This window comes from Ascaphus truei, chromosome 5, assembly GCF_040206685.1.
Source record: "Ascaphus truei isolate aAscTru1 chromosome 5, aAscTru1.hap1, whole genome shotgun sequence".
Taxonomy (NCBI): domain Eukaryota; kingdom Metazoa; phylum Chordata; class Amphibia; order Anura; family Ascaphidae; genus Ascaphus; species Ascaphus truei.
Genome location: NC_134487.1, coordinates 188,882,176 through 188,909,919, shown reverse-complemented (window position 1 = coordinate 188,909,919; position 27,744 = coordinate 188,882,176). Strand labels below are relative to the sequence as shown.

General features: G+C 44.3%; 1 protein-coding gene across 2 annotated transcripts in view; it reads left to right on the top strand.

Moving 5' to 3' along the window:
• LOC142495660 (chromaffin granule amine transporter-like) overlaps window positions 1-27,532 on the top strand; it is an 82,176-nt gene extending 54,644 nt beyond the window's left edge. For both annotated transcript variants that reach the window (XM_075601422.1, XM_075601421.1), the window contains exons 13-15: window positions 1,420-1,603; window positions 22,465-22,598; window positions 26,137-27,532. In XM_075601422.1, the coding sequence (XP_075457537.1) occupies window positions 1,420-1,603; window positions 22,465-22,598; window positions 26,137-26,274 (456 nt within the window). In that variant the 3' untranslated portion in view covers window positions 26,275-27,532. The remainder of the gene's footprint in view (window positions 1-1,419; window positions 1,604-22,464; window positions 22,599-26,136) is intronic.
• The last annotated feature ends 212 nt before the right edge of the window (window positions 27,533-27,744 follow it).

Below are 27,744 nucleotides of genomic sequence, written 5' to 3'. Positions count from 1 at the left end.
TGTTTTTTTCCCCCTCTGCTTGAGTTCAGCACCTTAACATATGTTCTGACCTCTGGGTGCTATTGCATCCACACTTCACACATTCTCTGTGCATGCTGTAAGCACAACTGATCACTCATAGTGGGACAGGCTTTGCTTGCTTTTTACTTCAGTTGGGTGGCCATTTTAAATCCCCGCATTTATCTTCAAACCCAGTTTCCGCTGCTTGGTGCCTTAGGGACTGCCCGCATTCTCCACCATATTGTGATGCCGACACCACATTGCAGTCTCTTTTATCCCAAATGAGGCAGGAAACGCTGTATGTCTTTATACTTGGGGTTTATTTACAGGGATAAATAATATGAATTGGCCCACCGTCCTTTTAAGAAAAACCAAATAATAAAATCAAATCCTATTTCCATTAGGAAAGCTAACCAACTTCTCAGCTCCAACCCTTACTAACCCGGCTGCCAGCTAAGCCAGTTGTCAGCCCAAAACATGCCCTAGCATAAGCAATAAGGTAACAGCAGTCTTTGTAAACAATAGAAAGGGTTGTGCTTATCTTAGTCCATCTGGTGATGTCCCTGCTTCAGCACAGTCTATCGTCCTTCCTTCTTCTCTTTGGAATTCCACCCCACGGGAGCTCAGGGAAACTCCTGTGTTCCTCTGTAACCAGTCGTCACTGCTTCAGCACAGCTCTCTCAGCAGTGTCTCTCAGACTTCTTTAGCCAGCTCCTGGTAGCTGGGAAGCTCCTTTGTCTCCCCCCTTCTCTGGGGAAAACTGTCTCTCAGTGCCTTGCTGCTTCCATACTCTTAAGGCACTCCCTGATTAATCAGCCAGCAGGTGAGCAGTCATGCCAGAGAGGATGAAGTGAAAAAGTCCAATAGCTGCTCCATTCAACGCCTAGAGGACAGCGATGGCACCACAACACACTGACCCCTGATACACAAATATACAGTGTCCCCCTCATACACACACATACAGTACCTCCTGATACACACACATACAGTCCCCCTGATATACACACACACAGAAACACACACACAGTGCCCTCTTGACACACACACAGTGCCCCCAATACACACAGTGTCTCTCTTTAAACAAACATACAGTCACCCCCTGATACACACACATACAGTGCCCCGCTAATACACACATATACAGTGCCCCCTAATACACACATATGCAGTGCCCCACTGATATACATACATATAGTGCCCCCTAATACTAACACATACAGTACCACCCGACATACAGACACAGAACCGTGCCCCCTGACATATTTGTGTTCTTCTTCTGTAACCTCTCACTGCCTCCATTACCCACCTCTGTTGTTTCTCTCTTATACACCTCCCCTTAATCTTTTCACCCTTCTGATCATATCTACCCCACTGATCCCCTTTACCCTCTCTAACCATCTCTCTCTGTCCCTTTTGCAGATACCTCTGGCTGCCAATATATACCAACTAATCATTCCCAACGGTGGAATAGGCATCGGCCTTGGCATGGTGGACTCCTCTATAATGCCCATCATGGGACATCTGGTGGACCTGCGCCACACATCTGTCTATGGCGGGGTTTATGCCATCTCTGACATCGCTCTCTGCTTGGGCTTTGCAGTGGGTAAGTAATCATCTATATATATAATACGGCCTCCAAACACTGGCCACCCCAACAGTTGTTCTCCCTCTCTCCCCAGTGCAGAGGGAGGGGAGATGTTACTAGTGTGCCTCATAGCTTCTTACCACTTTTTGAGCTGCCTAATGACAGTCCTAGTCACTAGTTCCCAGTGTAAGGAGGGGAGTGGGACAGTATTCATCAGTGTGCCAGCATTAAGAAGCTGACTGGAGGTGGTGGGGAGAAGCTGCAGGGCAGCAATGCCCCTTCTGCCTGCGTACCATATACGTGGCCCTTTTGAGGGATTATGGGCTGCACATGCGTCCCTTGGATTATATTATGTGTCCTACCACTGATCTACAGTATGTGCAGCCACTTGCAGGGTGCAATCTTCTTATACATCTGTATATCTCTACAGTATTTATCTATATGTTGATCTATGCTGTATATGCCTATCTATTGTATGTAGCCCCTCTACTTTTAGCTCTCAGATTTATGACTATAGCTGAGGCTGGGGCCAGAGCCCCTGTCTATAAATTACCAGTGCCACACATGGCCTATGGTGAGATGGAAGGAAGAAGATAGACACAGTATGGGTGATATAACTAGTTTATTATTCTATCTGTCTCTGATACCTTGTGTTCCTCAGATGAGGACCACTACACACAATACACAGGTTAATATATAATAGCCAAATAACACAGAGCGGAATTACGTCAGTCAGTGGTGCTTTAGCCTTCCAATTCTGGGTATATTGGCTTCTGATGGTGCCGGCACAGTGTGGAAGCTCATTGTGTACTGAACCTGTTGCAGGCCTGTTCTTCAAAAAGGTTGCTTCGGTACCACTATTTTTATAGCCATTGAGGGTCCCCTCTAGCGGTGCTTGAGCTCTCATCCACATCTGGAACTGTAGCTCTCAGCTCCTGTTGCCACGTGCACTCTCTCTGTATTGTACTGTATGTCTTTATTTATATAGCGCCAAAAGTGTACTCAGCGCTTCACAAAGAATACAGTACAGGGAATTATAACAATGCAATAAGTGCAGCAAAAATCAGACAATGGGAAAGGAAATCCCTGCCCCGAAGAGCTTACAATCTAAGAGGTTTGAGGGGAAACTTACAGAGACAGCGGGTGAGGGAGTAAGTGCTGTAGATGGGTGTGCTTGGCCACAATGGGTGGTATAAGTGACTGTGGGACAATAGCCATGAGTGCAGGCTATTGGGATGCTTGATTTGTGGGGCAAGTTTTAAGGTTGGTCAGTGTTAAATGAAAAGGTTAACACCATTTACAGGGGAAGAGATGGCTGAGATCTGTGGGTGAGATCAGGTGTGTATGTCTGACTTCAGGCTTAGGGGAGATCCCCAGCAGCAGGAAGGAGTAGATAGAGGGTGTGAATAGAGGATTTGTGGGGGTGATTTTTATTGCGGGTTGTTGGGAGAGAGGTGTATAAATAATGGTGCAGTGGGGAGTGGGGATGTTGGAGAGAACAGGAACATTCACCAAGGAGTGAGTAAACAGATAACATAAAATGCAAGAAGGATGGCATAGTGAGATACAGGAGGAGAGACTTCCCAGTTATTGGATGATAGGAAGAGTACAATTAATCACCGCTTTTAGAAAGTAAAGTTCTCACAGTTGTAAAGTTGTTGTTCAGAGTCCAGATCTTCCTCCAATCCACCTCCAATTTCAACTCCAAGATTAACTCCAAGATTAACTCCAAGATTAACTCCTCACATTTACATGTTACATGTTACTTTGATGTTACATACAGCCGCACACTCCGTAGACCTTGAATGAACTGGTAGAACTCAGGTCTGCACCTATCTAAACCAACATGGCTGCATCCCCTTTTAAAAGGCTCCTCTCCCTCTCAGACCCTCCTCTTCCACAGCCATTATTAATGGCTGCTCTCATGTCCATCGCAGTCACATGTCCAGAGCACCTTGGAGAGAAACCTGCCAGGGGGCAGTGTGAGTGTGTGAGCTCATCACACAGGGAATTATAGCCTCACCCTGCTAAAAATGTTGACATCCCCATCAACCGGATTAGAGCCCTTTTGGCACATAACATAACTATATAACACATGTCTTCTTCTCTAGTTGCATAGAATCATGGGTACAGTGGATCCTACACACATACCATTTTGACAGATTGCAGTACTGTTGCACCACATGGTCCCACAGATCCCTGGGTCACCTATCTCTATGTGATGGTGAGTGTGTAACCAGGCTCTCAAATAAAGGTTAAGCCCATTTGCTTACTTCTGATTCATGTTTTTGGGTTCAAGAGTGTCAGCTCTTGAGCCCAACCGCTATAACTGCATAACCTGTACTTTGCGGTAATGAAGAATTGTATGTGTTTTTGCCTTTGCAGGGATGCTAGCAAACAGGGATTGCTATGGTATGAGTTTCAAGGTGGGTTTTGCATAGGAATTGTCAGAATGTGCCTAGCTAGTCGGGGTTCATAGTTGTTGGTTCCCCTAAAAATGTACCCAAGGATCATGCTTGGTTCCCGGATACATGTAGGCACATTGTCCAGGCAATATCTCCCCTTGAAAACACTTGTGTTACTCACCACTAGGGTTCCCTGCTTCAGCACAGCCCAGAAAGGTAAATGGTGCTAGGTTATGGGGGATAGCCAGTTACTGCCCAGGTCACCCAGAACCTATAAAAGGGTTCATGGGTTCTCCAACCATAGATGAGGTTGTGAGGGGACTCTTAGACTTCAGTCCAAGTCTATAAGACAGTGTGTGGGGGATATAGTATAATAGAAAAGAAAGTGCAGCTTTCTTTTCTATTCCCCATACCCAGAGACTTAGGACATGTAAAAGTATATTTTTATTAATATTGTTTTTCATGTAAGATATACTGTTGACACGATAATGAGCTGAGACTTTCAGAACCAATGTTCCGACAGGCTACCCGGGCTACCAAATTTGGTGCCAGTAAGTCTGTGGGACATCGGAGTTGAAAGCCACCAAGGATGACTAAGGTGTGAAGACCATTTGGGCAGGAAGGAAGGGCTCAAGTATCCACATCCTGGGATGAATGGAAATCGTCTAGACTACCATTTGCCCCACCAGACTTGGTGGAGCCTAACCCAGCAGGTGGCATCTGAATAGCAAGGGACAAGGTGGCAAACTTGCCCATGTCCCTTGGCAGATTCAGAATCCCCACTTGCCCGGCATCGCTCTGATTGACTGGTAAGAAAGTTCCCATGTTGGGATTGGCTGCAGTATTTTGTGAATGAACTCCAAAATACTATAAGAAACCTCTCAGCCAATCAGTCAACATATTCTCAAGCGCCAAAACAGCGGCAGGGTTTTTGAATGTGGTAAAAGATGCTCTTGCACGAATAGCAAGACACCGGCTTAAGAAAAACCAACCCGGAATATTTTCAGTCCAGCGTTTTGCGACCAAGTTCTGAGAATTGAACGTAGTGGTCGCGGATGGTATTCCAAGCCGATTTTTTATCCAGGATGTTTGGAGCTAAGTCCCGGTCAAGCAAAATCAAGTCCTCCGTAGAGAAGGGAGCGGTGGCGTCTGGGATTTCATGCCGATTTGAGTTCCAGGACATTCGGGCTAAGTCCCGATCAAAGAAAGACTGTTGTTTAGAGTGCCATACAGCTAGGAAAGTCTAGTTTTTTACCCCAGTTCCCAAGTAAGTGTGTCTGTTCTTGTGTAGTTTGTGTATCATTGTGTGTATGCCTTTTCATGCAAATACATTTACAATTTATTTCAATTGACCTGTTTTGCTCAATGTATGATCCTGGTTAAAAGGTGTAAATGCCTGGTCTCGTGACACTCTATCATAGGTACTGCCCATCTATTCATGCTAACTATAGGAATCTCTGTAGATAACCCTGGAGACTCATAGGTCAGTCTCATGGGGAGTCTACTCTCCTTTATGGAACATGGTGAGAACAGCGGTGCACTACTGTATTTTCTCCTTGCCTTTCAGAGGATCCAGATGGTACTGGTGGATCATGTTCGGCAGATCCTACATTTGAGGGGTTCTCACAACTATCCAGCACTACTGCATCTTCAGTTTCGCTATCCTGTTCAATGGGACCTACTGGGGTGAATTCCTCTGCTTTGGATTCAACTCAATGATAACATCTCTTTCTCTGTCCAATGGCTCTGCTGGCCACATGGGTGACACCTCTTGAGGAGGCTGCCATTCTTCCTTATGCAGGATATTGGATAGGTGCCCTAACATTCTCCCTCCTTGGTATCTCTCATCCTCATCTGACTCCTTATCACTATAGTGCCTACAGTGGCTTTGTGGGATATCTCCAGGAACCTGTCCTCGGTTTAGTCCATCACTTCTCCTAGGTTGACTTGCGTTCCATGGAATACTTTCTTTCTCAGGGCATCACACTAACTGACCTATTGGCTGAAGATGATTCCTATGCAGGATCTTTGCTGGCTGGAACAAAAACAAGAGGAAAAGCGCACAACATAGTGTAGTATGCAAAATAATATATTAGTGCAGATAAAAGGTGAGTATCACACATACAGGAATAAAGTTCTTTTAGTCATGTTTATGCATAAACCAGCATGATCTTACCACCGATGATAGATGACTCTCACAGGTTTCTCTGATGAAGTAAGTGTTGTCTTACGAAACGTGTTGGATGCTGTACTTGAGTATTTTATATTTTTACTCTCTTTCCCCCCTTATGGCAATCTGCTAGCGCTCTGGTTCCTATGTCTAGAGTTTAAAGGGCTATCCCAGTGTGTCTACTACCTAGCACTGCGGTGCTCAAAGTGACGTCAGTGGAATCTACCCTCTGCTTGATCATACAGGCCACGCTAACGGCCGACACGGGAGGGATATTTGCTCCATTTATACGGAAGCTACGCCTTCAATGGGACTCTGTTATGCTCCAAATAGTACTATATTGTATGCTTAATACCTTGTAGCCTTGGTGCTGGGCTGTTACTCTGCCTTCCGTATACCAGCAGATCAGCTGTGCATGCACGTGAGATGGTATTAGGCTTTATATCCTACAACTGCTGCTTGTTCATAAGGTGGCTAGAGAGTTTTCTGTGAACTACCCAGACTGATATCTCATCCTCTCCTGGCTGGTGTTTGGATGTGTGTCGTTGATATTTCATCTGGAGAAAAGAGATTTGTTTGCACAGGGTCCAGGAGCTGACATCGGTCTTCACTCGTGAGTGCCTTTGCCTGTATTCCTGAAAGAGAGTTATCTGCTCTACGGACGCCAGTCCTGTTTTACCACCTAAGGACTCATCTTGCTTGCCTGACTGAGTAGGTGACGTCGTAGCCCACCTATTAGAGTCTCCTATCGTCTGCGGTAACATCATGCTGATTTATGCATAAACATGACTAAAACAATGTTATTCCTGTACGCGTGATACTCCCGTTTAATCTGCACTAATATATTATTTTGCATGCTACACTATGAGTTGTGCGCTTTTTCCTCTTGTTTTTGTTCTAGCTATCCAAGATGTTATCCATCATTTTGGTTTACTGTAAGCTCACATATCCTGTATTTAGGTGGCAGACTGTTGTCACTTATCTACTCTTATTTCTACACTCCTCACCTATATTGTAATTTTATACACGTTTTATAGTTATATGACATTTTGTGTGCTGTTTATTTGTTTCTTTTATTCTTTGCTGTCCCACCTTCTTTTTCAGGCCTTACTCGATCTACTGTAAGTCCTTATAGCTTCTCTACCGCCACATAGGGCTCTGGTTCCAGCGATTCGCTATTTTGTGTTTACGGGCATACCTAGCTTCCGGATAAGGATTCTGTCCGGCATGCTTTCTTGTACTCTCCTGTCATAATGGTTTTTATTTCCCCGGTTGTTCATATCAGCAGCAGTAGTTGCCAGCCTGCATTCTTCAACTGTTCCTTGAGCCTCCATACATACTGCATGTGCGTGGTCAGGGACATACCATCTGCCACCACTCCAAACACAGGTCGATGGATAATCAAGCTTCCCGTCCAAACATCAAGTAATTGGATGAATACCCTGTAGAATCACTTTGGCTGCAGTTATTCTTATGTACCAGCTGGTGCACATACAGACTCCATTGTTCCTTCCCTTGAGTGTTCAATGTGCCCATCATATTCAATTGGATCCTATTGAATTTCTCAGATTGAGGATCTCCCTGCGGGTTGTAAGGCTTAGTTCATGATTTTTTTTATTCCAAAGATGCACAGAAATTCCTTGATGAGTAGGCTTTCAAAATCCCTCCCTTGATCAGAATGTATCCAAGCTTGCAATCCATAATGGACAAAGTATTTGTTTCACAACAATTTGGCGACAGTAGCAGCTCATTGATCCTTTGTCAGGAATGCTTGAACATAACAGGTGAAATGGTCCATGACCACTAGGATATTACTATTATTCTTGATGTCTGGCTGTAAGGACAGGAAGTCCGTGCAGACCAAGCCCAGTTTACCACTACTGGTGATGTTTGTCAATGGTGCAGCCCTTGTGAGCAAAGTCTTTCTATGAACACATCTTCCACGGTTATTGCAATATTCGTCAACATCCCGAGCCATTCGGGGAAAATAGAATTGGTCATTCACTAATCCCAACATTTTGTGTGTGCGAATGTGGCCATGATCATCATGGAGAGAATGGAGCAGCATCTGTCTATACTTGTAAGGAAGCACCAGTTGCTTAGTAATGGTGTGTTGTGACTTCTTTGCGACTCTAAACATCACTCTTGATCACCAGATTATCACATTGCTTTAGGAGGAGTCGACTTTCAGGTGCCTTCCAATGACCGTCCTGGACGATTTCTGGGGCCTCAAGACTGACCACACTTTCTTCAAAGTGTATAGGCTATATCCGGCCAGTTTAGTCAGGGTAACTCCTCCATATTTAACTCTGCAGGGAGAGAGTATACGAGGGGTACCACATTGGGGGGGGGGGGCGGCAGGGGGTGTCACGTGAGACCAGAACTTTTAACACCAAAATTACCCGGATCCTTTGATTGAGCAAAGCAAGAGATAAAATAAATTGTAATTTATTTACACAATGAACACACACAGCTTGATTTACAAAATATTACAAAAATACACTTACAGGGATGGGCCAAAACAAAATCCTCTAGTTCCAGAACAAAAAATCTTAAGAAATAGAGTCTCTAAACACAATTTCCCAAGAGCGGTAGTTGTGCATAAGCAAAGCCGCAAAACAGTCTTTGGCTAGTGGCGCCACTCGCAACCACTTTTTCTCTGCCGGGACTGCTTGCTTCGTTCTACCGCTGTAGAATGGTCCGGGATTCCTTAGTTCTTACGAACTCTTGACTTGGGTTACGTTGGTATAAAGTTTCGAAACCAGCTTAGTTGAATCTCTGTTACCGCATGATGAATCTCTCTCTTGATCGGCTGCAGGGATTTTTAAACCATCATAATCCCTAGCTTTAAACTCTGCAGCCAATCACTGCGTGGGAACTAAATAACCCACCTATCCCCAGGTTGCCAGGGCCTCCCAGCACTGGGAAGAGGGCTTCTTAGTATGCTAAGGGCACGCGTGAACCTCGCACCTTCGCCGCTTAGCATACCAAACCAAGCCCCCTTTCCTGGCGACATTGTGTCTATTTCGCCCGGACACCTGGTCATCTGCTAGGATGAGGGTACTTGTAATTACCCCTCCCCGCTTAACGCCTTAAAATGTCGGAACCTTTTTAACTCCGGACTTTTCCAGACATCCTGGAACCATGCCAGCGGGATGTTTTACAAGTCCGGGGCTAAATTATGCATGGCGCACTCACAGGAATCTCCTGCTATACATTTCTAAAGTATGGTACTTATAATTAAGTGTTTCCGCTGTCCCAGCTGCCTGAATGAAAAACCCCTCACTCATAATGTTGGCACGATTAAAAGAGGGGGACTTTCATTCATCAATTTTCGTATAACTTTACAAAAATTGCAGCATAACCTTTTTAATGATTTTACTCCAGCAGCACTCACAGCAAAACTCAGCGCTCTAGGACCTTCCTAGACATAGTTAGCTAAACGCTATGCGCTGTGCTGTAAGCTGCTGCTTTTTAAAACCATTTTTCCTTTGTAAGGGTTACAGGGAAACATGGGCACAAAAGCACATACATTTAAAACATGATATCACCACCTTATACCTGGTGGGACATACACAGACATTTTTAATACAAGAACGGTGTTACCGCCATTACTGGGTTGAACAGCTGACAATCACAATTCCCCAATATGGCTCAGGGGCACCCATTCGGGCATAATACCTTTATTTACTGGCCTGGGTACCCCTTCACCATCACACCTCCCCATCTCAAAGCGTAGGGGCTGTTACAACCACCCTGTCTGGTGGTTTAACGGACCGGACAACTCTTGAGGTTAACTGTTCAACAGTACTGTCCTTGCAGGATAGTCCATCCGCATTGCCGTGCTCGCTGCCTTTCTTGTGCTGGATGGTGAAATCAAACTCTTGCAGAGCAAGACTCCAGCCAGCAGCTTGGCATTTTCCCCAGACACCCATTGTAACCAACTCAGGGGGTTATGGTTTGTGAGTACCATGAATGAACGACCGTACAGATAGGGCTGCAACTTGCGGAGTGCCCATACAATCGCCAGACACTCTTTTTCAATAGTGGCATAAGCCACTTCCCTGGGCAGCAATTTGCGGCTCAGGTACACCACAGGATGCTCTCCTCCCTCCTCCCCCACTTGGCTGAGCACAGCACCGATACCAAAGTCCAAGGCATCGATCTGCACCAAAAACTTTTTGGAGTAGTCTGGTGCAGCATGAATAGGAGCACTGGCCAATGCGGTCTTCAATGCCTGGAATGCATTTTCACAGGCTGGAGACCAGACAACCAGAACTGGGAGTCGCTTCTGTGTAAAGTCAGTCAGGGGTTTGGCCACTGCACTATACTGTGGGACAAACTTTCTGTAATAGCCAGCGGTGCCTAAGAAAGCCATAACCTGCTTATTAGTCTTAGTCATGCCTCACTCGGTGCAAAGTACTCCTTGAGCATGTTAATGTGATATATCCTAGTTCTTCCTGTCTCTCTAACTGTACAACATAGTTGTACTCATTCATCTTCCTGAGAACCGTGTACGGTCCAGACCAGGCAGCCATTAATTTGTTCTCCCGAGTGGGTTTGAGAACAAGTACTTGCTGTCCTGGGATGAATGACCTACTACGGGCATTCTGATTATACCAAGTCTTCTGCTTGGTCTGAGCATCCCTAAGGTTGTCCTGTGCCAACCCCATGAGCAACTCTAACCGATCTAACCGGCTACAGGGATTTTTAAACAGTCACAATCCCTATCTTTAAACTCTGCATCCAACCGCTGCGTGGGAACTAAATAACCCACCTATCCCCAGGTTGACAGTACCTCCCAGCACCGGGCAGAGGGCTTCTTAGTATGCTAAGGAAATGCGCGATCCTCGGACCTTCGCCACTTAGCATACCAAACCAAGCCCCCTTTCCTGGCGACATTTTGTCTATTTCACCCGGACACCTGGTCATCTGCTAGGATGAGGGTACTTGTAATTACCCCTCCCTGCTTAACACCTTAAGATGTCGGAACCTTTTTAACTCTGGACTTTTCCAGACATCCTGGAACCATGCCAGCGGGATGTTTTACAAGTCCAGGGCTAAATTATGCATGGCCTCCTGACAGGAATTCCCTGCTATGCATCCTTACAGTATGGTACTTATAATTAAGTGTTTCCGCTGTCCCAGCTGCCTGAATGAAAAAAAACCTCACTCCTATAATATTGGCACGATTAAAAGAGGGGGACTTTCATTCATCAATTTTCATACAACTTTTCAAAAATTGCGGCATAACCTTTTTAATGATTTTACTCCAGCAGCACTCACAGCAAAACTCAGCGCTCTAGGACCTTCCTAGACATAGTTAGCTAAACGCTATGCACTGTGCTGTAAGCTGCTGCTTTTTAAAACCATTTTTCCTTTGCGCGGGTTACAGGGAAACATGGGCACAAAAGCACATACATTTAAAACATGATATCACCACCTTATTCCTGGTGGGACACACACAGACATTTTTAATACAAGAACGGTTTTACTGCCATTACTGGGTTGAACAGCTGACAATCACAATTCCCCAATATGGCTCAGGGGCACCCAGCCGGGCATAATACCTTTATTTACTGGCCTGGGTACCCCTTCACCGGGGGCAGTCTGTCAGCCACTCTTTTTATATTTGCAGTCGTGATCTGTTTTGGCATCTCATTTTGCTTGCACAATGCACGCACTCCGGCTGCAGCAATTCCTTCCCATTTATCATTCATACCTCGAGCATCTCTGTGAATTTGAGACAGGGCATCAGCATCAACATTTTGCTTCCATGGTCTGTACTTGAGGCTGAAATTGTAGGTCCCAAATGCCGCTAACCACCTGTGACCAGTGGCATCCAACTTCGCTGATAATAGAATGTAAGTAAGCGGGCTGTTGTCTGTGTGCACAACAAAGGTGGCTCCATACAGATAGTCGTGCAGCTTGTCCACTATCGCCCATTTCAACACCTAGAATTCTAATTTATGCACCGGGTAGTTAGTCTCCGAAGGCACCAACCCCCAACTCACAAATGTCATGGGTCTCAGTCCCTCTGGGTGCTCCTCATACAGTACTGCTCCTAACCCTCCTAGGTTGGCATCTACATGAAGTAAATATGTCTCTTTGTGCATCAGCAAATGCGAGTACTGGTGCATTAATATAATATGCCTTTATATCTTGAAAAGCCTCTTCACACTTAGAAGTCCATCTGTCCCCATATGGCTCGTTCATTTTGAAATAGTCTTGGCTGGTTGCTGCAGCGTCCATACTGCGTCCTTTGGGTGGCAAGTAGCCTTTGGTTAATTGAGTCAATGGCTGTACTATGTCTGAGAAATTGTCCACAAACCATCTGTATTATCCACATAACCCCAGAAAAGATTGCAATTCTGTTAGTCATTTGAGCCTAGGCCAGGATACAATGGCCTCTAATTTACAGTAGAGGAATCAGTAGCCACTCCTTTTTTAGACAATGTGTATCACATACGTGACAGAGATCCGGAAGAGCCAACACTTATCTAGTGACAAGTTTAGTGCACTCTCGCTCAGCTGATCTAGTGCCTTCATCAGGCCTCGTGTTCCTCCAGGGTCTTCCCAAATACTATTATGTCATCCAGATATACGGTACAAATACTTCTAATAGGTTCATATCTCCTACCACATGTTTCATCAGTCTTTGGAAAGTAGCTGGGGCCCCTGACACTCCTTGGGGCATGCACTCAAGTTAATAGAATATAAAAGCGATCTTTTCTTTATCTTGCTTACACATTGGGATCTTTTAATACTAAAAACCATTTGCTCCCTGTGAGGCAATCCAATGCATCCTCTATACACGGCATAGTATATTGATCTGGAGTGGTCCTTTTGTTCAGCGCGCGATAATCAATGCACACGCACTGTTTTTCTTCCGGGCGACCACTATGGGTGATGTGTATGGGCTCCGGGATTCGGAGATTTTGCCAGACTCCATTAATTACTGGAGTGTCATCTCAAGTCTTCTACATCACCTGGGGCCAATCTCCGTGACCTTTGTCTGAAAGAGCGAGCATCATGAAGACGGATCTGGTGTTCCACACCATGGGCCTACATCCCATTCTTGAGTGGAGAAAACTACTGGCCTATGAGCCATATTTTCTTGCAGCTGTTTCTTCCAGTGTTCTGGAGGAGGACTGTCTCCAAAATTGAACATAGCAGGGGTCAATCTATTCCAGGATGTTCTTGTCCCTGTGGGCCCATCACTTCAGCAATATACAGGTGAGCCACCGTTGTGCCTCTTCGTATCTACACATCATGTGCTGTCTCATTTTTTACTTCTACTCCTAGTGTGTCTATGTCACGGTAGACCAGGGCTTACCAACAATTTATACCGGGATTCTGGACTGAGCACACAAGATCAGTAAACTAAATTGTAATTTATTTCCTTTTAAGACAAACACACAATACTTCACAATTTCAGTCAATATACACTTACTGGGATGGGGAAACTAACAAAGTCTCTGGGCACCCCTGCAAGTGGGTGCGCGATGTAAGCCGTGCGACAGTCCTTGAATAGGGGCGCAACTTGCCAGCCCGCTATCTCCGCCAAAAGGAATTCTTTCGTAAAGTCCTTACAGGATTTGTTCGGGAATCCTTAGCTCAAACTAATTCTGGAATTCTTGAAGAGGGTGCAAATTTTCGTTATGATGTAGGTTAACCCCCTCACACTCCGGAACCGCTGACGCTGTAGCTTGGACATTTCTTGGAAAAGCTTAGATGAATCTGACTGGGACTGGGCTGCAGGCATTTTTATAGGGCTAAGGGTCCTATACCTAACATATACACCCAATCCTCTCGTGGGAATAATTTTCCCCACCTATCCCCAACTTGCCAGTACCTTACAGAGGGCAGAAGTTGCTGCCCAGTTTGCACAAAGCATGTGCTAACCTCACACCTGAGCTGCTTAGCATACTGGGCCCAACCCCATACCTAGCGACTGTAAGTCTGGAGTTTGGCTACCAAGTGTGAAGTGCCCATACTTCCCACCGGTATATGGCAATTAACAATATCCTGGCCATAATAACAACTATGGTCTCTGTGGCTTTTCAACTCCGAACTTCTCATAGACACTGGTGTACCACTTTATTAGGGTGCCTTTTGAAGTTCGGAGATGAAAAATCCCTCAGCTCATTCATCCATAACATATGGGCATGTTAATGGATTCAGGACAGGAAAGGATTCCTGCCTGTACATTTTAAAACACCATTACAATACAGTTTATTTATAAATGTATGTTCTGCTTATGCAACAATTATAAACCTTATATGTTTGTTCATGGTTTCTTTTTACCTAGCTGCACTCCAAAAATTAGAGTGCTAGCTCTTTCCTAATGCAAGTTATCCACTTAATTGAACGGGCTCTCTGATGTGGGTTGAGGTTTGACCTATAATCGGTCTTGGTTACAAGCCGGCATACAATGTATACGTGCTGGCTTTGATCCGTAACCGCAGACACGCCAACAATTTCATCTTAAGTGGTTAATGAGCCTGGTGGATACATTTTGACAAGAAGGCACTTCAGCTAGACCGCAAACCTCTTATCCAATTGACTTTGCGGTCTAGAGGTCTACGGCTTAGGAAGTGATACCTATACATCAAAGCGGCCACCCATTCAAAGGCACGCTTCTTCACTTAGCGCTTGGCTCAGCGCTAGAAGCTCCCCCTTGTGTCACAAATACAGTTAGCACATTTTCATTCATTCAGTGTAACTGCAGCTAGCTTCTTAGCTGCAAACCAGGGACAAAAAAGATAGTGTAGAGGAAAACATGATATGATGGGGACAATACAGTTTAACCCCTTCAGTCCCAACAGGAATTAGGGTTAACCAGCAGGGCATAATACCTTTATTATTGGCCTGTTAACCCCCTCCCGCCACAGTCTATTTTTCCCTTCTTTATGACAAGACTCCAGAATATCATCCATGGGGTGGACTTTCTAACATGACAGTGGCCCCTTCTATATTTCGCCAGTGTTTAACTTTTCCAGTTATCCTCTGTATGCTGTTGGGGGGAACTTGCACAGGGCAGGGTCCTGCCCACGTGACCTCCCCCAAGGGCCCCTTACTCTGAGCCCTGTCTTTTCTCTCCATCCACTGGTATGCCTTCAAACACAAGGGATGGATGCTAAATGTACGGCCATAATCATTTTCACCAATGGTCTGGCACCATTTTGCTAGTTGTCTATAAATATTGGCATTCATATCAATTATAGCCCCAGCCTCTTCCTTGCTGTGGACATCAGGATATATGAAGGCCACCACCGTCAATGGTCCTTCTACTCTAGTAACTTTCTTGGGAAACTCAAGTTTCACCACTACATAAATACCCTAAATAAGGGTAGCTGGCATCGCTGAGGCCCCAAACGATCAAGCCCTCCAGTGGTTGCAATTGCAGGTGTTTTTAGGTACCGATCGTACCAGGGCTGGATGTCACGGGAGACCAGGCAGTTTACACCTTTTTACCAGGATCATTCATTGAGCAAAACAAGATAATGAAATAAATTGTCATTTATTTGCACACTACGATACACAAAATACAGACGTAAAACACACTTACTGGGGGTCTGGGAGTCAAAAAAAGTGTTTGCCTTGTACTGTACATTTTTTCCCCTGAATTTGAGCTGTCCCTATGGGGGGGTCTGCACCATTGATACTCGCATCCCCAGTTGTATCTGGGACCGTTTGAAGTAGCGTCTAATCACAGTCTGGGCCATTCCGCACACACCAATCATTTTAAATTGCTGCGCTCATGGTGAGGTAGATCAAAATGTTGGCAGCAGAGCTATGGGGCCGACAGTCTTAATGACTTCTGTAACAGTGCAAATGTCTGACCATACAACTGGGGAACTTATAGTGTTTACCACACTAGTTAAATCTGAAAACATAAATCTCAGCAGCGCCTCCAATGTAACCCGTCTACATTTAGCTCTCAGACTTCCAACTGTAGCTGATACTGGGGCATGAGTCCCTGTTAATAACTTACTGGGCCACAAGTGGCCTATGATGAGACGGCAGGAAGAAAACAGACTCAGTATGGGTGATACAACTAGTTAACTTTTACCTTACTGACTCTGTTACTTGGTGATCCTCAGATGAGGATCACTACACACAGTTTACAGGTTACTACACAATTCCCAATAACAATACACAGATGTGAGTCAGTGTCAGTGTTGTAGTAACCACCCAATCCTGCGTATGTTAGCTTGTGATGGTGCCGCCACAACATGGGAGCTCATTGATAACTGAACCTGTTACAGGTCTGTTCATTTGAAAAGGATGCTTCAGCAGCACTGTACTTGCATAGCTTTCCAGTTGCACTTGAATTCTCATCCACGCCTGGAACTGTAGCTCTCTGCTCATGTGCACACTCTCTGTAGACCTTGACCGTACCTGATAGCACTCAGGTCTGTGCAGATCTGATTCAACATGACCAACCCCATCCACCTTTTTAAAGGCTCCTCTTCTTCCTCATAGTCTCTCCTTTTCCATAGCCATCATGATTGGCTGCTCTCGTGTCCATCATGGTCACATGATTAGAGCTCACTGGGGAGGAACCAGCTAGGGGGAGTGTGTGTGAGCACTCCTTATGCTAACTAGTAGTTCCCAAAGGGCGGCTACATTTATATTATATATAATCAGACAATGGAAGTGAAGAATACAAATAAAACATACAAAATGAGACATTAAAAATAAAACAATGGATTTACCTAATGATCCACTGACCTTCCTTCTGGCTAGGCCAATGAAAGAAATTGACCGCCCAGTAAGGAAATTAATCTCCTTTATTCTCACAGCGGCGAGGTGTGAGGTAGCGGCCTCCTGGAAGAAAGTAGCTCCCCCCACCAAAGGAATGCTAAAAAAAAAAAAGAATAAACGAGGTGATGCTTATGGAAAAACTAACTGCGCTCCTTAAGCAAAACACAACAGCTTTCTATAGAATCCGGGAACCATGGATAACTTTATGAAACGAGTCTAATTCGCCACGGTATAGCCCAGAAGATAGAATGCCGGGAAAAGGAATCCTGTGACAATCAGTGCTTAGTAAGAGCCTGCCCAAGGTGGACACTTAGTGACCGGGGTAGACACCCCCCTCCCCTCCCCCTCTTTCTCTCCCCTCTTCTTATTTCCCTGGCCTCTCCTTTTTCGGAAGGCCACTGCCTTTTGGCAACAGGTTTTGCCACTCTTCTCCCCCCCCCCAAAAATACAAAAATGTTTCTGTATTAGGCTGTGTATATTGACCCCTGTATGTATATTTTATATCTGCCTAATAAAAATATTTGGAAAAAAAAAAATCAATGGGGGTGGGAGGCCGAAATGTAATATGTGAGCTTGGAATAGCAAAAATATGGTGCCTGGAAGGGAAAAACAAGCACTAAATGTGAAATCGGGGAAACCAGATAGCAACGTAACATATTTACAAAACCACAAAAAGTTAATAGTTATGAAGATGATGAGATGACACAAGGAATGTCCGCCTGAAGAAATAAGTATGAGCCAGGAGGACGCTCAGGACCAATGCAGGTAAAGCTAGAAAGTGAAGCAGGCACTGGATGTGAAATCAATGTGGAGAGACTCATAAATATAAAGAAGCTAACATATGTATAGTCCCTATAAAGACAGCACAATCCTGGGATCTTTGTTCCTTTCTGTGCTGGCTCGTAGATGGACTATACATACAGATGTAGCAGCACTTCTTGTCTCTGGCACTGGGGCAAACTGCGTGACCGTTATCGTGATTGCCCCAGCGCCTGATGATTATCACTGTGTGGGGACCGATATGGAAGCATGGACTTCTGCTGCAAAATCCTGCAATGCAGGGGACCTGAGAGCAAGGGGGTGGGGGAGGGGCCCGGCTAGCTGGCACTGGAAGTTGGGCTTGGCCAGAGGTCTGACCAAGCCTCTGTGGTGCCTGCTTGGGCCTTTGTTTGCTGTGGGCCCCTCACCCCCTCCCCCTCCCTCCCCACCTTGCTGGTGTACTTGTGTCCCAGTCAGTGCCAGAGGTTGGGCCCGTCCAGAAATCAGGCCCAACTTCTGTACCCACTGGCGTGGTCCCAGCTTCTCACGGCTGGGTGGGTCCCAATGCCTTGCCCCTATCCAACATTGCCCACAAGGCAAGGTAAGGGGGGGGGCTGAGTGTGAGGAAGGGGGAATTGAGTAAGAGCAGAGGGGGAATTCAGCCGCCATTTTTCGAAACTTTTTTTTTTAATTTAATTAACTGGCGCCCGGCCGGAGTCATCGCGGGCCACACAGAGAGGCCAGGCGGGCCGCATGTTGTGCAGGCCTGCTCTAAACCAATCACAGAGCGCCTATTGCACTCTGCCCTTCCCCTTCGTGACGTCACTGGCCTTGTCGCCAGCGACGTCGCTCAAACCTAAAGTTCAACTTTCGCCAATGTGACGTCATCGGTCGCGTCACTATAAATGTGGCCTTAGAGAGGAGGGGAAGAAAGTGACAGAGGGAATATTTTTTAAAAATGTGCGGGGGGGGGGGGAGGGGTGTTTTGTGTAAAATTTTAGTTACGCCACTGTCTGTATGTCAGCTTTTTCATATTCTCTCCACACCGACTATGAAAATATGTTATCTGGGTACCCACGATTTCACACCAAGTGCCTACTTTCCTTTATTAACTTTTCTTGCATTGGATCATGAGCTGAAGTGTCCTGGCTCATATTTATGGTTGCTTTCCAGGAAAAAAATTTGTGTTATCACTTTCATATTTATGAACTTTTTCTTACTGGTTTTGTAAATGATTTACATGTCAGCAGCTAGAATTCTCAATTTTATGTTCACTTCACCTAAATCAGGACCAGATGTTATTTGACCTGAATTTTACAGTGTCCGCACACAACAAATGATATGCGAATTTAACGGCCGTGCTGAAGCTCATTAGCATCGGACTAATGTCATTTTATTTCAGGATAACACTATGTTACTTTTAAATGACGTGACGTTATTCCAGTATTGCCGTTACGCTCAGCCAGACACTGACACAGGGCTTTTGGAGGAGAGCAGAGGAGAGGGAAATAACCCTAAGGGGCCTATTCTAGTAGCTTTGATAAAATTACTGCCAACTCGAACGGTTTGGCATGACCCCAGCGAACGGTTTGACATTTATGTTATCACGGTATTCAGAAAGAATCAGAAAGCATTACCGCAAGTCACAAATGTAAGGTAGGAAAATGCCAAGACTGCCCGGGATAGCAGTGATGTTATCTCAGACTTTTTCTAAGTCCTACTGCTGCCATCATCCTGGAGTCTAAGAACTGCAGAGAGAGAGCTGCATCTCCCTGCACAGCTCTTACAGGCTATCACAGTATTTATTTCAATAACACCATATTGTAGCAGGGGGAGCTGAACCGCATTCATTTCAGGTTCGGGGATCCACTGCTTCCCGAGTTACCGCCCCCAGTATTGGGTGCCGGTATCTCCTATGCATTTAAATGTCCCGGTCACATGACGCAGGAGATTTAAACAATGCAGGGGATATCAGCACCACATACTGGGGCATGTAACTTGGGAAGTAAGGGGTCAGTGGACCTAAAATGAATGTGGTTCTGCTCCGGAGACCCCCTGCTACAATACTTTGTGATTAAAATAAAATAAAAACAGCTTAATTACCTTACCTAAGGCTTAGCTGCTAAGACAATGAAGGGGTTAAACCAGAGTATCTGGTTTCTTGGATGTACAGGGGGTGGGTGAAGGGGGTAGTTGCCCCATGGTTGTGGTTAGGCCTGCTGGGCAGGTTGTGGGAGGAGTTAACCCCTTAACTACCATAGCTGTTGTAATTGCGATGATAATGAATGAGGTTAACCACTCCCGCTACCCACCAAAGGGGCCTAACCACCCATTCTTGGGCAACTACCCCCTTCACCCATCCCCTGTACCCCCAAGGAATATTAAAATACACAAACCCTACAAACCACCCTCTCGACCCCCAACAACCCTCCCCCCCACCCCTCCCCAGCACATACAATACAATAATGGGCAAAATTACTATTATCCATATCGGGATAATAGATGATTTGCCCATTAAAAATAAAACATTATCCAGCCAGCATAGAGTAAATTATAATTCTACTTACCCCTGACAGGATGAAGGCTACCCTCGTTTTCCTCCATGGTCTCTGCGTCCTCCATGGGCAGCAACATTACAATAATAAAAAAACTAATGGCGACAAACCCCTTAATCACCTTAGCGGTTACTAACCCATACCCGCTACACATTGATTGGCAAAGTGGTAATCCATACCCATGATATGATATGCCACTGCAGCAATGAATGGGCAAGCTACTGTACAAATACAAAAACAAGCACTGAATAAAATACATAACATTTCAATAAAACAAAACATTTGCCAATATACCAATTGATTGGTACATTGGTAAAAATACGGTGCCCATAATATGTGCATGGTTTGCCACTATGGCAATGAATGGGCAAGCAAAAAAAAAAAGAGAACACAAAATACAATACATTACATTTAAATAAATACAAACATTTTCCAAAAAATGCATTGGTTGTCACTTTGCTATCTATAGCTAGAAAGGGGCATAGATAAGCACATTGCCAGTCAATGGGGCAACCAAAAAAAAATACACAATTAAATAAAATCCACTCAATGTGTTTATTACCTCTGCTGTCTTCATCCTCCGAATCCTACTTCCTACTGCATCAGCAATCTCTTGACCCTCCCCTCTATGCAATGCTCCTCAAACAGCTGATGAGCAGAGGTCCCTGATCATATGTTGATTGAAGAGACGCCTCTGGTAAATTCTTCCTTTCTTCCTTCTTCTCTTCTTTCCTTCAGACAAGCCCGTGGTGGGTGTTTATGCCTACCGAGTATATAGCGGGAGGGGTTAACCACTTCATTAACTTAGTGGTAGTAACCGCTAAGGTAATGAATGGGTTAACTCCTCCCGCAACCCTCCCAGTAGGCATAAACACCACCTTCACCCAACCCAGCTACGCCCAATAAACTGGGCACTGATGAAGCTGCCTGTAAATGTTTTATTACATAGGATGGAAGCAGGGGGTCTACAGAGCTGGTATTAATGCATATCAACTCCGGGCATTCCCGGAGTAAAAATGCAGTAAAAATAAAAATTTTCTAAGTCCAACTGCAAATCCCATCCCGCCACCCTTGAGGTGGTGAGATGAGATTTGCAAGTTGCTCGCTAGTTGAGAGCCTCGATGATCTCATCGGAGCTACTGTACTAGAATATGGTTAATTCTCAAAAAATGCGAGTTGGAGCGCTTTTTAAAATCCTGCTAGGTGTGTCGATTTTGGCATGCTATCGAAGCTTTCTGAATAGCTACCTGTGCCAAATCGTGCAGGAAGTGCTCAAAAAGCTCGATGAGAAACTTTATATAATAGACCCCTATGTTATTTCATTTACACATAAACCTGGCATCACTTCCATCCAGAAACCGAAATAGGATTTTGCCCATTGCTTTTGCCCTATTTAAGTGTCCACAAAGAATGCCAGTTTAAGGTATGACAAAAAAATGTAACATTATTTTTTGCCGTTAACATTAACGGATCTTCTTGTGTAGTGTATTCTTATGCTAGCTCCTTATTTGTATTGAATGCTAGGCTTTTAATGTGATGTTAACATAAGTTACTTTCTTTAGTGAGTACAGCATTACCAATTACCATTATGTTAAATAGTCTTATGGCGTTTATGGAGTCTGGGCCGTACAGACATCCAACTAGATCTACTGTACTTCATCTCAGTCCGCCCCAATTGTTTTTTTTTTATTGGGTATGTTTCACTTCCATTGTCAGATAATATCTGTTAATATTTTCCCCTCTGATGTCACCCACCTCCCACACGTCACCCACACTTCCTCTGCAGACACCTCCTCGTTTGTGTCTTTGTTCACTCCCAGCAACGGATGCTTAGCAACACTAATTGACTGGGATGCCGAAGTCTTCTCACTTTTATTGTATCTGACTATAATGGTTTATGTAATGATGGACACCATGCACCTTATCTTGAAAAAAGTTATTTAAATGTGTATCCCATTTATACAATAGGGTTTTTCTCTGGTCTGTGATTCAGTTTATAGGGTGGAGCCTCCATCGTATATCCCATTTACTTTTCCATACTCTGTATCTCAGTTAATAGCATGTAGCCTCCATCATATACTCCAGTTATAATATAGGACTTTTTTATGGTCTTTTTGGGAGTTTGCTTACTGTCCTTGAGCACTTTGCATCCAAGCAACTTGTTGCTATGAGGCAGACAAGCAGTGTCCTGACCTCAGGGTTTTCTCTCCTCCCCCTCAGGCCCTATTACTGGTGGAGCAATCGTGAGGGCTATTGGATTCTTCTGGTTAATGGTGATCATCGGTGTGTTAAACATCATATACGCTCCTCTCTGCATCTTTTTGCGCAACCCGCCAGCAAAGGAGGAGAAGATGGTGAGAAGCCTCATTCTTACTTACCTTATATGGGGAAAATGACACGAGTAGCACCATTGTATACTGTATTTGTATATATACACCTGACAAGCAGCGAGACCCTCATAGTAAATACAGATAATACTAGAAAACTTCTAAAGACTAAACCAGGTTGGCGCAGAAAGGATTGAGAAGGTAAGATGAAAATAAACTTAAATGCACGCTTGCTAATGCAAGAAGCCTGACTGATAAAATGGGGGAGCTTGAATTAATAGCGACATGGGAGCAGAATGATATCATAGGCATTACTGAAACATGGTGGGATGAAACTCATGACTGGGCAGTTAATTTAGAGGGTTATTCCCTTTTTCGGAAGGATCGAGCAAATAGAAGAGGAGGTAGAGTATGCTTATATGTTAAACCGGATCTAAAACCTATTATAAGGGAAGATGTTTATGAAGGGAATGATGGAAAATGTAGAAACTTTGTGAATAGAAATTAGCAGTGGAGGTAAAAGTATAAAGAAAATATTTGTAGGGATATGCTATAAACCACCAAATATCTGTGAGATTGAGGAAGCTAAAATACTTTTGCAAATGGAGAAGGCATCGCAACTAGGTCATGTTTGCATTATGGGGGATTTTAATTATCCAGACATAGACTGGGGCAATGAGATTAGCATTACAGCAAAAGGAAACCATTTTTTCGGGTGTGCTTAAAGACAATTATATGACCCAAATTATTGAGGAACCAACCAGGAGAGGGGCAATACTGGATTTGGTAATATCAAACAATGTAGAAGTAATAGTACATTTTCAAATCCTGGAACAACAAGTCCTGGAACATTTGGGTAACAGTGATCATAACATGGTCTCATTTGAAATAAATGATCAAAAAACAGATTACTTGGGTTCAACAAAGACCTTAAACTTTAGAAAGGCAGATTTTAATAAACTGATGACTAATTTACAAGTAATACATTGGGATGATGCTTTTGCAGGGAAAAATGTAGAAGATAAATGGGCAGACTTTAAAACATTGTTAGAAAAGCACACTTATCAGTGTATACCCTTGGGTAATAAATATAAAATAAATAAGTCAAAACCAATGTGGCTAAATAAACAGGTAGGGGAGGAAATGGACAAGATGAGGAAGGCATTTAGATTCTTTAAGTCAGAAGGGACCGAGGCATCTTATGAGAATTATAAGGAATGTAACAAAAATTGCAAAAGGGCAATCAAATTAGCAAAAATACAGATGCAGTGGCCATAATTTTACGAAATCACGTGGTGTATACCTCGGAATACCCATGTGATGTCGCGGGATTACTTCCAACCGTACCGCCTTAAGGCGTGAGTGCAGGCGAGTGCATAAATGGGATTTTAGTGTTCTGGCTTTTAATCACCTGAAATTGACACAGTAGCACAGTACTGTACACATTATAATTAATTAATTTCATTGCAAATAATTGCACACAATCCATAAAATTAAAACAAAGCAACCGCGATAAACACGCGTGCCCGGGGTGATTGGCTGCGTTCATGCCGCGTGGAGTACAGCAGCACACACGAAAACGGCGCCGTGATGCCTTAAAATAACGGCCACTGCATCTGTTGATAATGACCTTAAACTTTAGAAAGGCAGATTTTAATAAACTGATGACTAATTTACAAGTAATACATTGGGATGATGCTTTTGCAGGGAAAATGTAGAAGATAAATGGGCAGACTTTAAAACATTGTTAGAAAAGCAAACTCATCAGTGTATACCCTTGGGTAATAAGTATAAAAGAAATAAGTCAAAACCAATGTGGCTAAAGAAACAGGTAGGGGAGGAAATGGAAAAGAAGAGGCAGACGTTTAGATTCTTTAAGTCAGAAGGGACGGAGACATCATATCAGATTTAAGGCATCATATCAGAATTAAACGGAATGTAGCAAAAATGGGCAATCAAATTAGCAAAAAGGCAGTTCATCATAATAACTGACTGACCCCCACACAGACCCCCCATACACACACTGACTGACCCCCACACAGACCCCCACACACACACTGACTGACCCCCACACAGACCCCCACACACACACTGACAGACCCCCACACAGACTCACATACACACACAAACTGACCCCCACACAGACTCATACACACACAGACTGACCCCCATACAGACCCCCATACACACTGACTGACCCCCACACACACACTGACTGACCCCCACACAGACCCCCCACACCCACGCTGACTGACACCCACACAGACCCCCACACACACACTGACTGACCCCCACACAGACTCACATACACACACAGACTCACATACACACACAGACTCACATACGCACACTGACTGACCCACACACAGACCCCCACACACACACTGACTGACCCCCACACACACACTGACTGACCCCCACACAGACCCCCACACACACACTGACTGACCCCCACACACACACTAACTGACCAACACACAGACCCCCACACAGACTCACATACACACACTGACTCACATACACACATTGACTGACACACTGACTGACACACATACACACTGACTGACACACATACACACACACTGACTGACACACATACACCCACACTGACTGACACACATACACACACACACACACTGACTGACTGACACACATACACACACACACTGACTGACTGACACACATACACACACACACACTGACTGACTGACTGGCACACATACACACACACACTGACTGACACACTTACACAGACTGACACACACACACACACACACTGACTGACTTACACATACACTGACTGACAAACATACACACACACACACACACACACACTGACTGACACACATACACACACACACACTTACTGACACACATACACACACGCACTGACACAGATATTCACACTCAGTGCAAATAGCTAATACAGGGGATGTGTGCCGAGCACGCGCATTATAAGTCAAATGTATTTGCGTTTTGTCAATGAAATTGTATTTTGATTTTTAATTAAAACATCACCAATACAAATACAATTTCTGTGACAAAAGTCAAAGAAGTTTCACTTACTATGCGTGTGCACAGCACACACAGCTTTTTTTTCTTTAATATATGGTTAATTTTTTCCATTTATATTTTTGCATGTTTAGCGCTGTTTTTTTCTTTGATATATATATATATATTATTTAGGGTACTCAGACTCACCTCGTATATTATTTTGCTATACGCACGATGTATTGTATTAAAACACACTATCAGGTTCTGTGTACAGGTATAAGAGAAGCAGGGGTGACAGTTTCACGTGCTTGTGAATCCGAGCATCATGTGTTTTCACAGTGCAAATAACCCAGAGTGCCTTAGGATGTCATACAATATACTATGTACACTGCTATATACTATATACTGACATAGAACACCGCATATTAACTGCTCCCATGCCAAGGGGCCTGCTTTGAATTGCAAAGGGATTAACCATTCAACATGTCACTGTAATGAGGTCACTCTGATCATTGATAGGGGGCTAACATTTTGATCCCTCCTCTGACCTTCAGACTGTTGTACCTTTCAGGCTATTCTGCATCAGGAGTGCTCACTGCAGACCAAGTCTTACATGAACCAGGCCAGCCTCCGAGATCTGCCCCGCTCAGACCACAGTGATGAGGAGACTAGCGCCCCCTCCAACAGGACCAAGGGGGGCCCTCATTAACGAGCTGCATACATCATATAGAAGCTACAGGGATCTGCAAAGCATCACTACTCCAGGCCTGCAGGACATTGCTTTATTCACCCTTTCCCTGCCAGAGACCTGCAGAGCATTACTTCATTAACCCCTCCTGAAAGAACATACCTCAGTTAATCGATTCTCTGATAGACTTGCAAAGCATTGCAACTTGAATACCTGCCCTGTTAAAGACCTGCAGAGTATCAAAACCTTAACCACTTCACTGGTATAGCTCTGGAGAGCATCGCTCCATTAACTCCTGCCAAAAGCCTGCAGCGTGGCTCCATCAAATGTTTGCCGGCCAAAGACATGCAGAGCATCAATCAATTAGCACCTCCCCTGTCAGACACCTGCAGAGCATTGCTTCATTAACCCCTCCTCCCTAGAAGCCTGCAGTGTGTCGCTTCACTAATCGCTTCCCTATTAGAGACCAGGAGAGCATTGCTCCATTAACCAATTCCCTGCTAATGGTGGGCGAGATGTTCTGCAGAACTCTAACAATAACTTGAGTTGGGGCAATGCTCTGCAGGGGGTAGCAGATTTTCTTTCTTTAAATTGCACCATCTAAACTTGTAGGGAATGATACACAGGATGATTTACACACAGGACCAGAAAGGTTGACTGCCAATTATGTGATAAGAAACTGAATTTAGGACCACATTCTAAATCCTGTTGGTGATAATCCCTCCTCTCCATCCAAACGTAAGAGGCAATAGGGACTAAGCAAACTACAGTAGGTAACTGCTTATAGCCACAACTAGCCGCTGAAGTTAACACACCATACAGCTAATTTACTTGAATGGGCTATAAGGTATCTTATGACAATAAGACCCATTGTCTTTACCCTACATTTGTTTTAATTTTTTTTGGAGACATTGCAGTAAAAAGTTGTTGAGGTCGGGGCGAGGGAGGGTTGGAAAACAGTCACCATCAATCATGGACTGCACCTTGTTGCTCAAACACTCAAGTGTTGTGGTCAGCTAAAAGAACCAGTTTAGGTTAGATGTATTGATCTTTGGAGCCAGTCTGGGATAGGTAAGAAGACCTGTAACTTGATTGGTTTAGAAGAGGATTATCCCCTCCTGTACAGTGAATGCTGTGAGATGATGTGATTATATTCTGCCTAGTAACCTATGTTAAAGGAATCTAAAATGTATATAGAGCCTGCATGGACATTCTATTGGCAGAGTGTCTAATGGACAACTTTCGTGTATGATCATACTCTGTGCTGTACGTACAGGCAATAAATTTATCATTATCAACGAACCTGTGTTTGTGAGTTTGCAAACAACGACAGTGGGTATACATATTATGTGGCCCTGAAGGTCATGAGCCACACCTAGGGGAACGCTTGAGCACACACTGTAAGCAGCCATCTCGCGTCCGCTCCAAGCCACGCCACATTGTTGTTTCTTTTTATCTACGGTTATCATAAGTCCTTATTTTAAAAAAGAG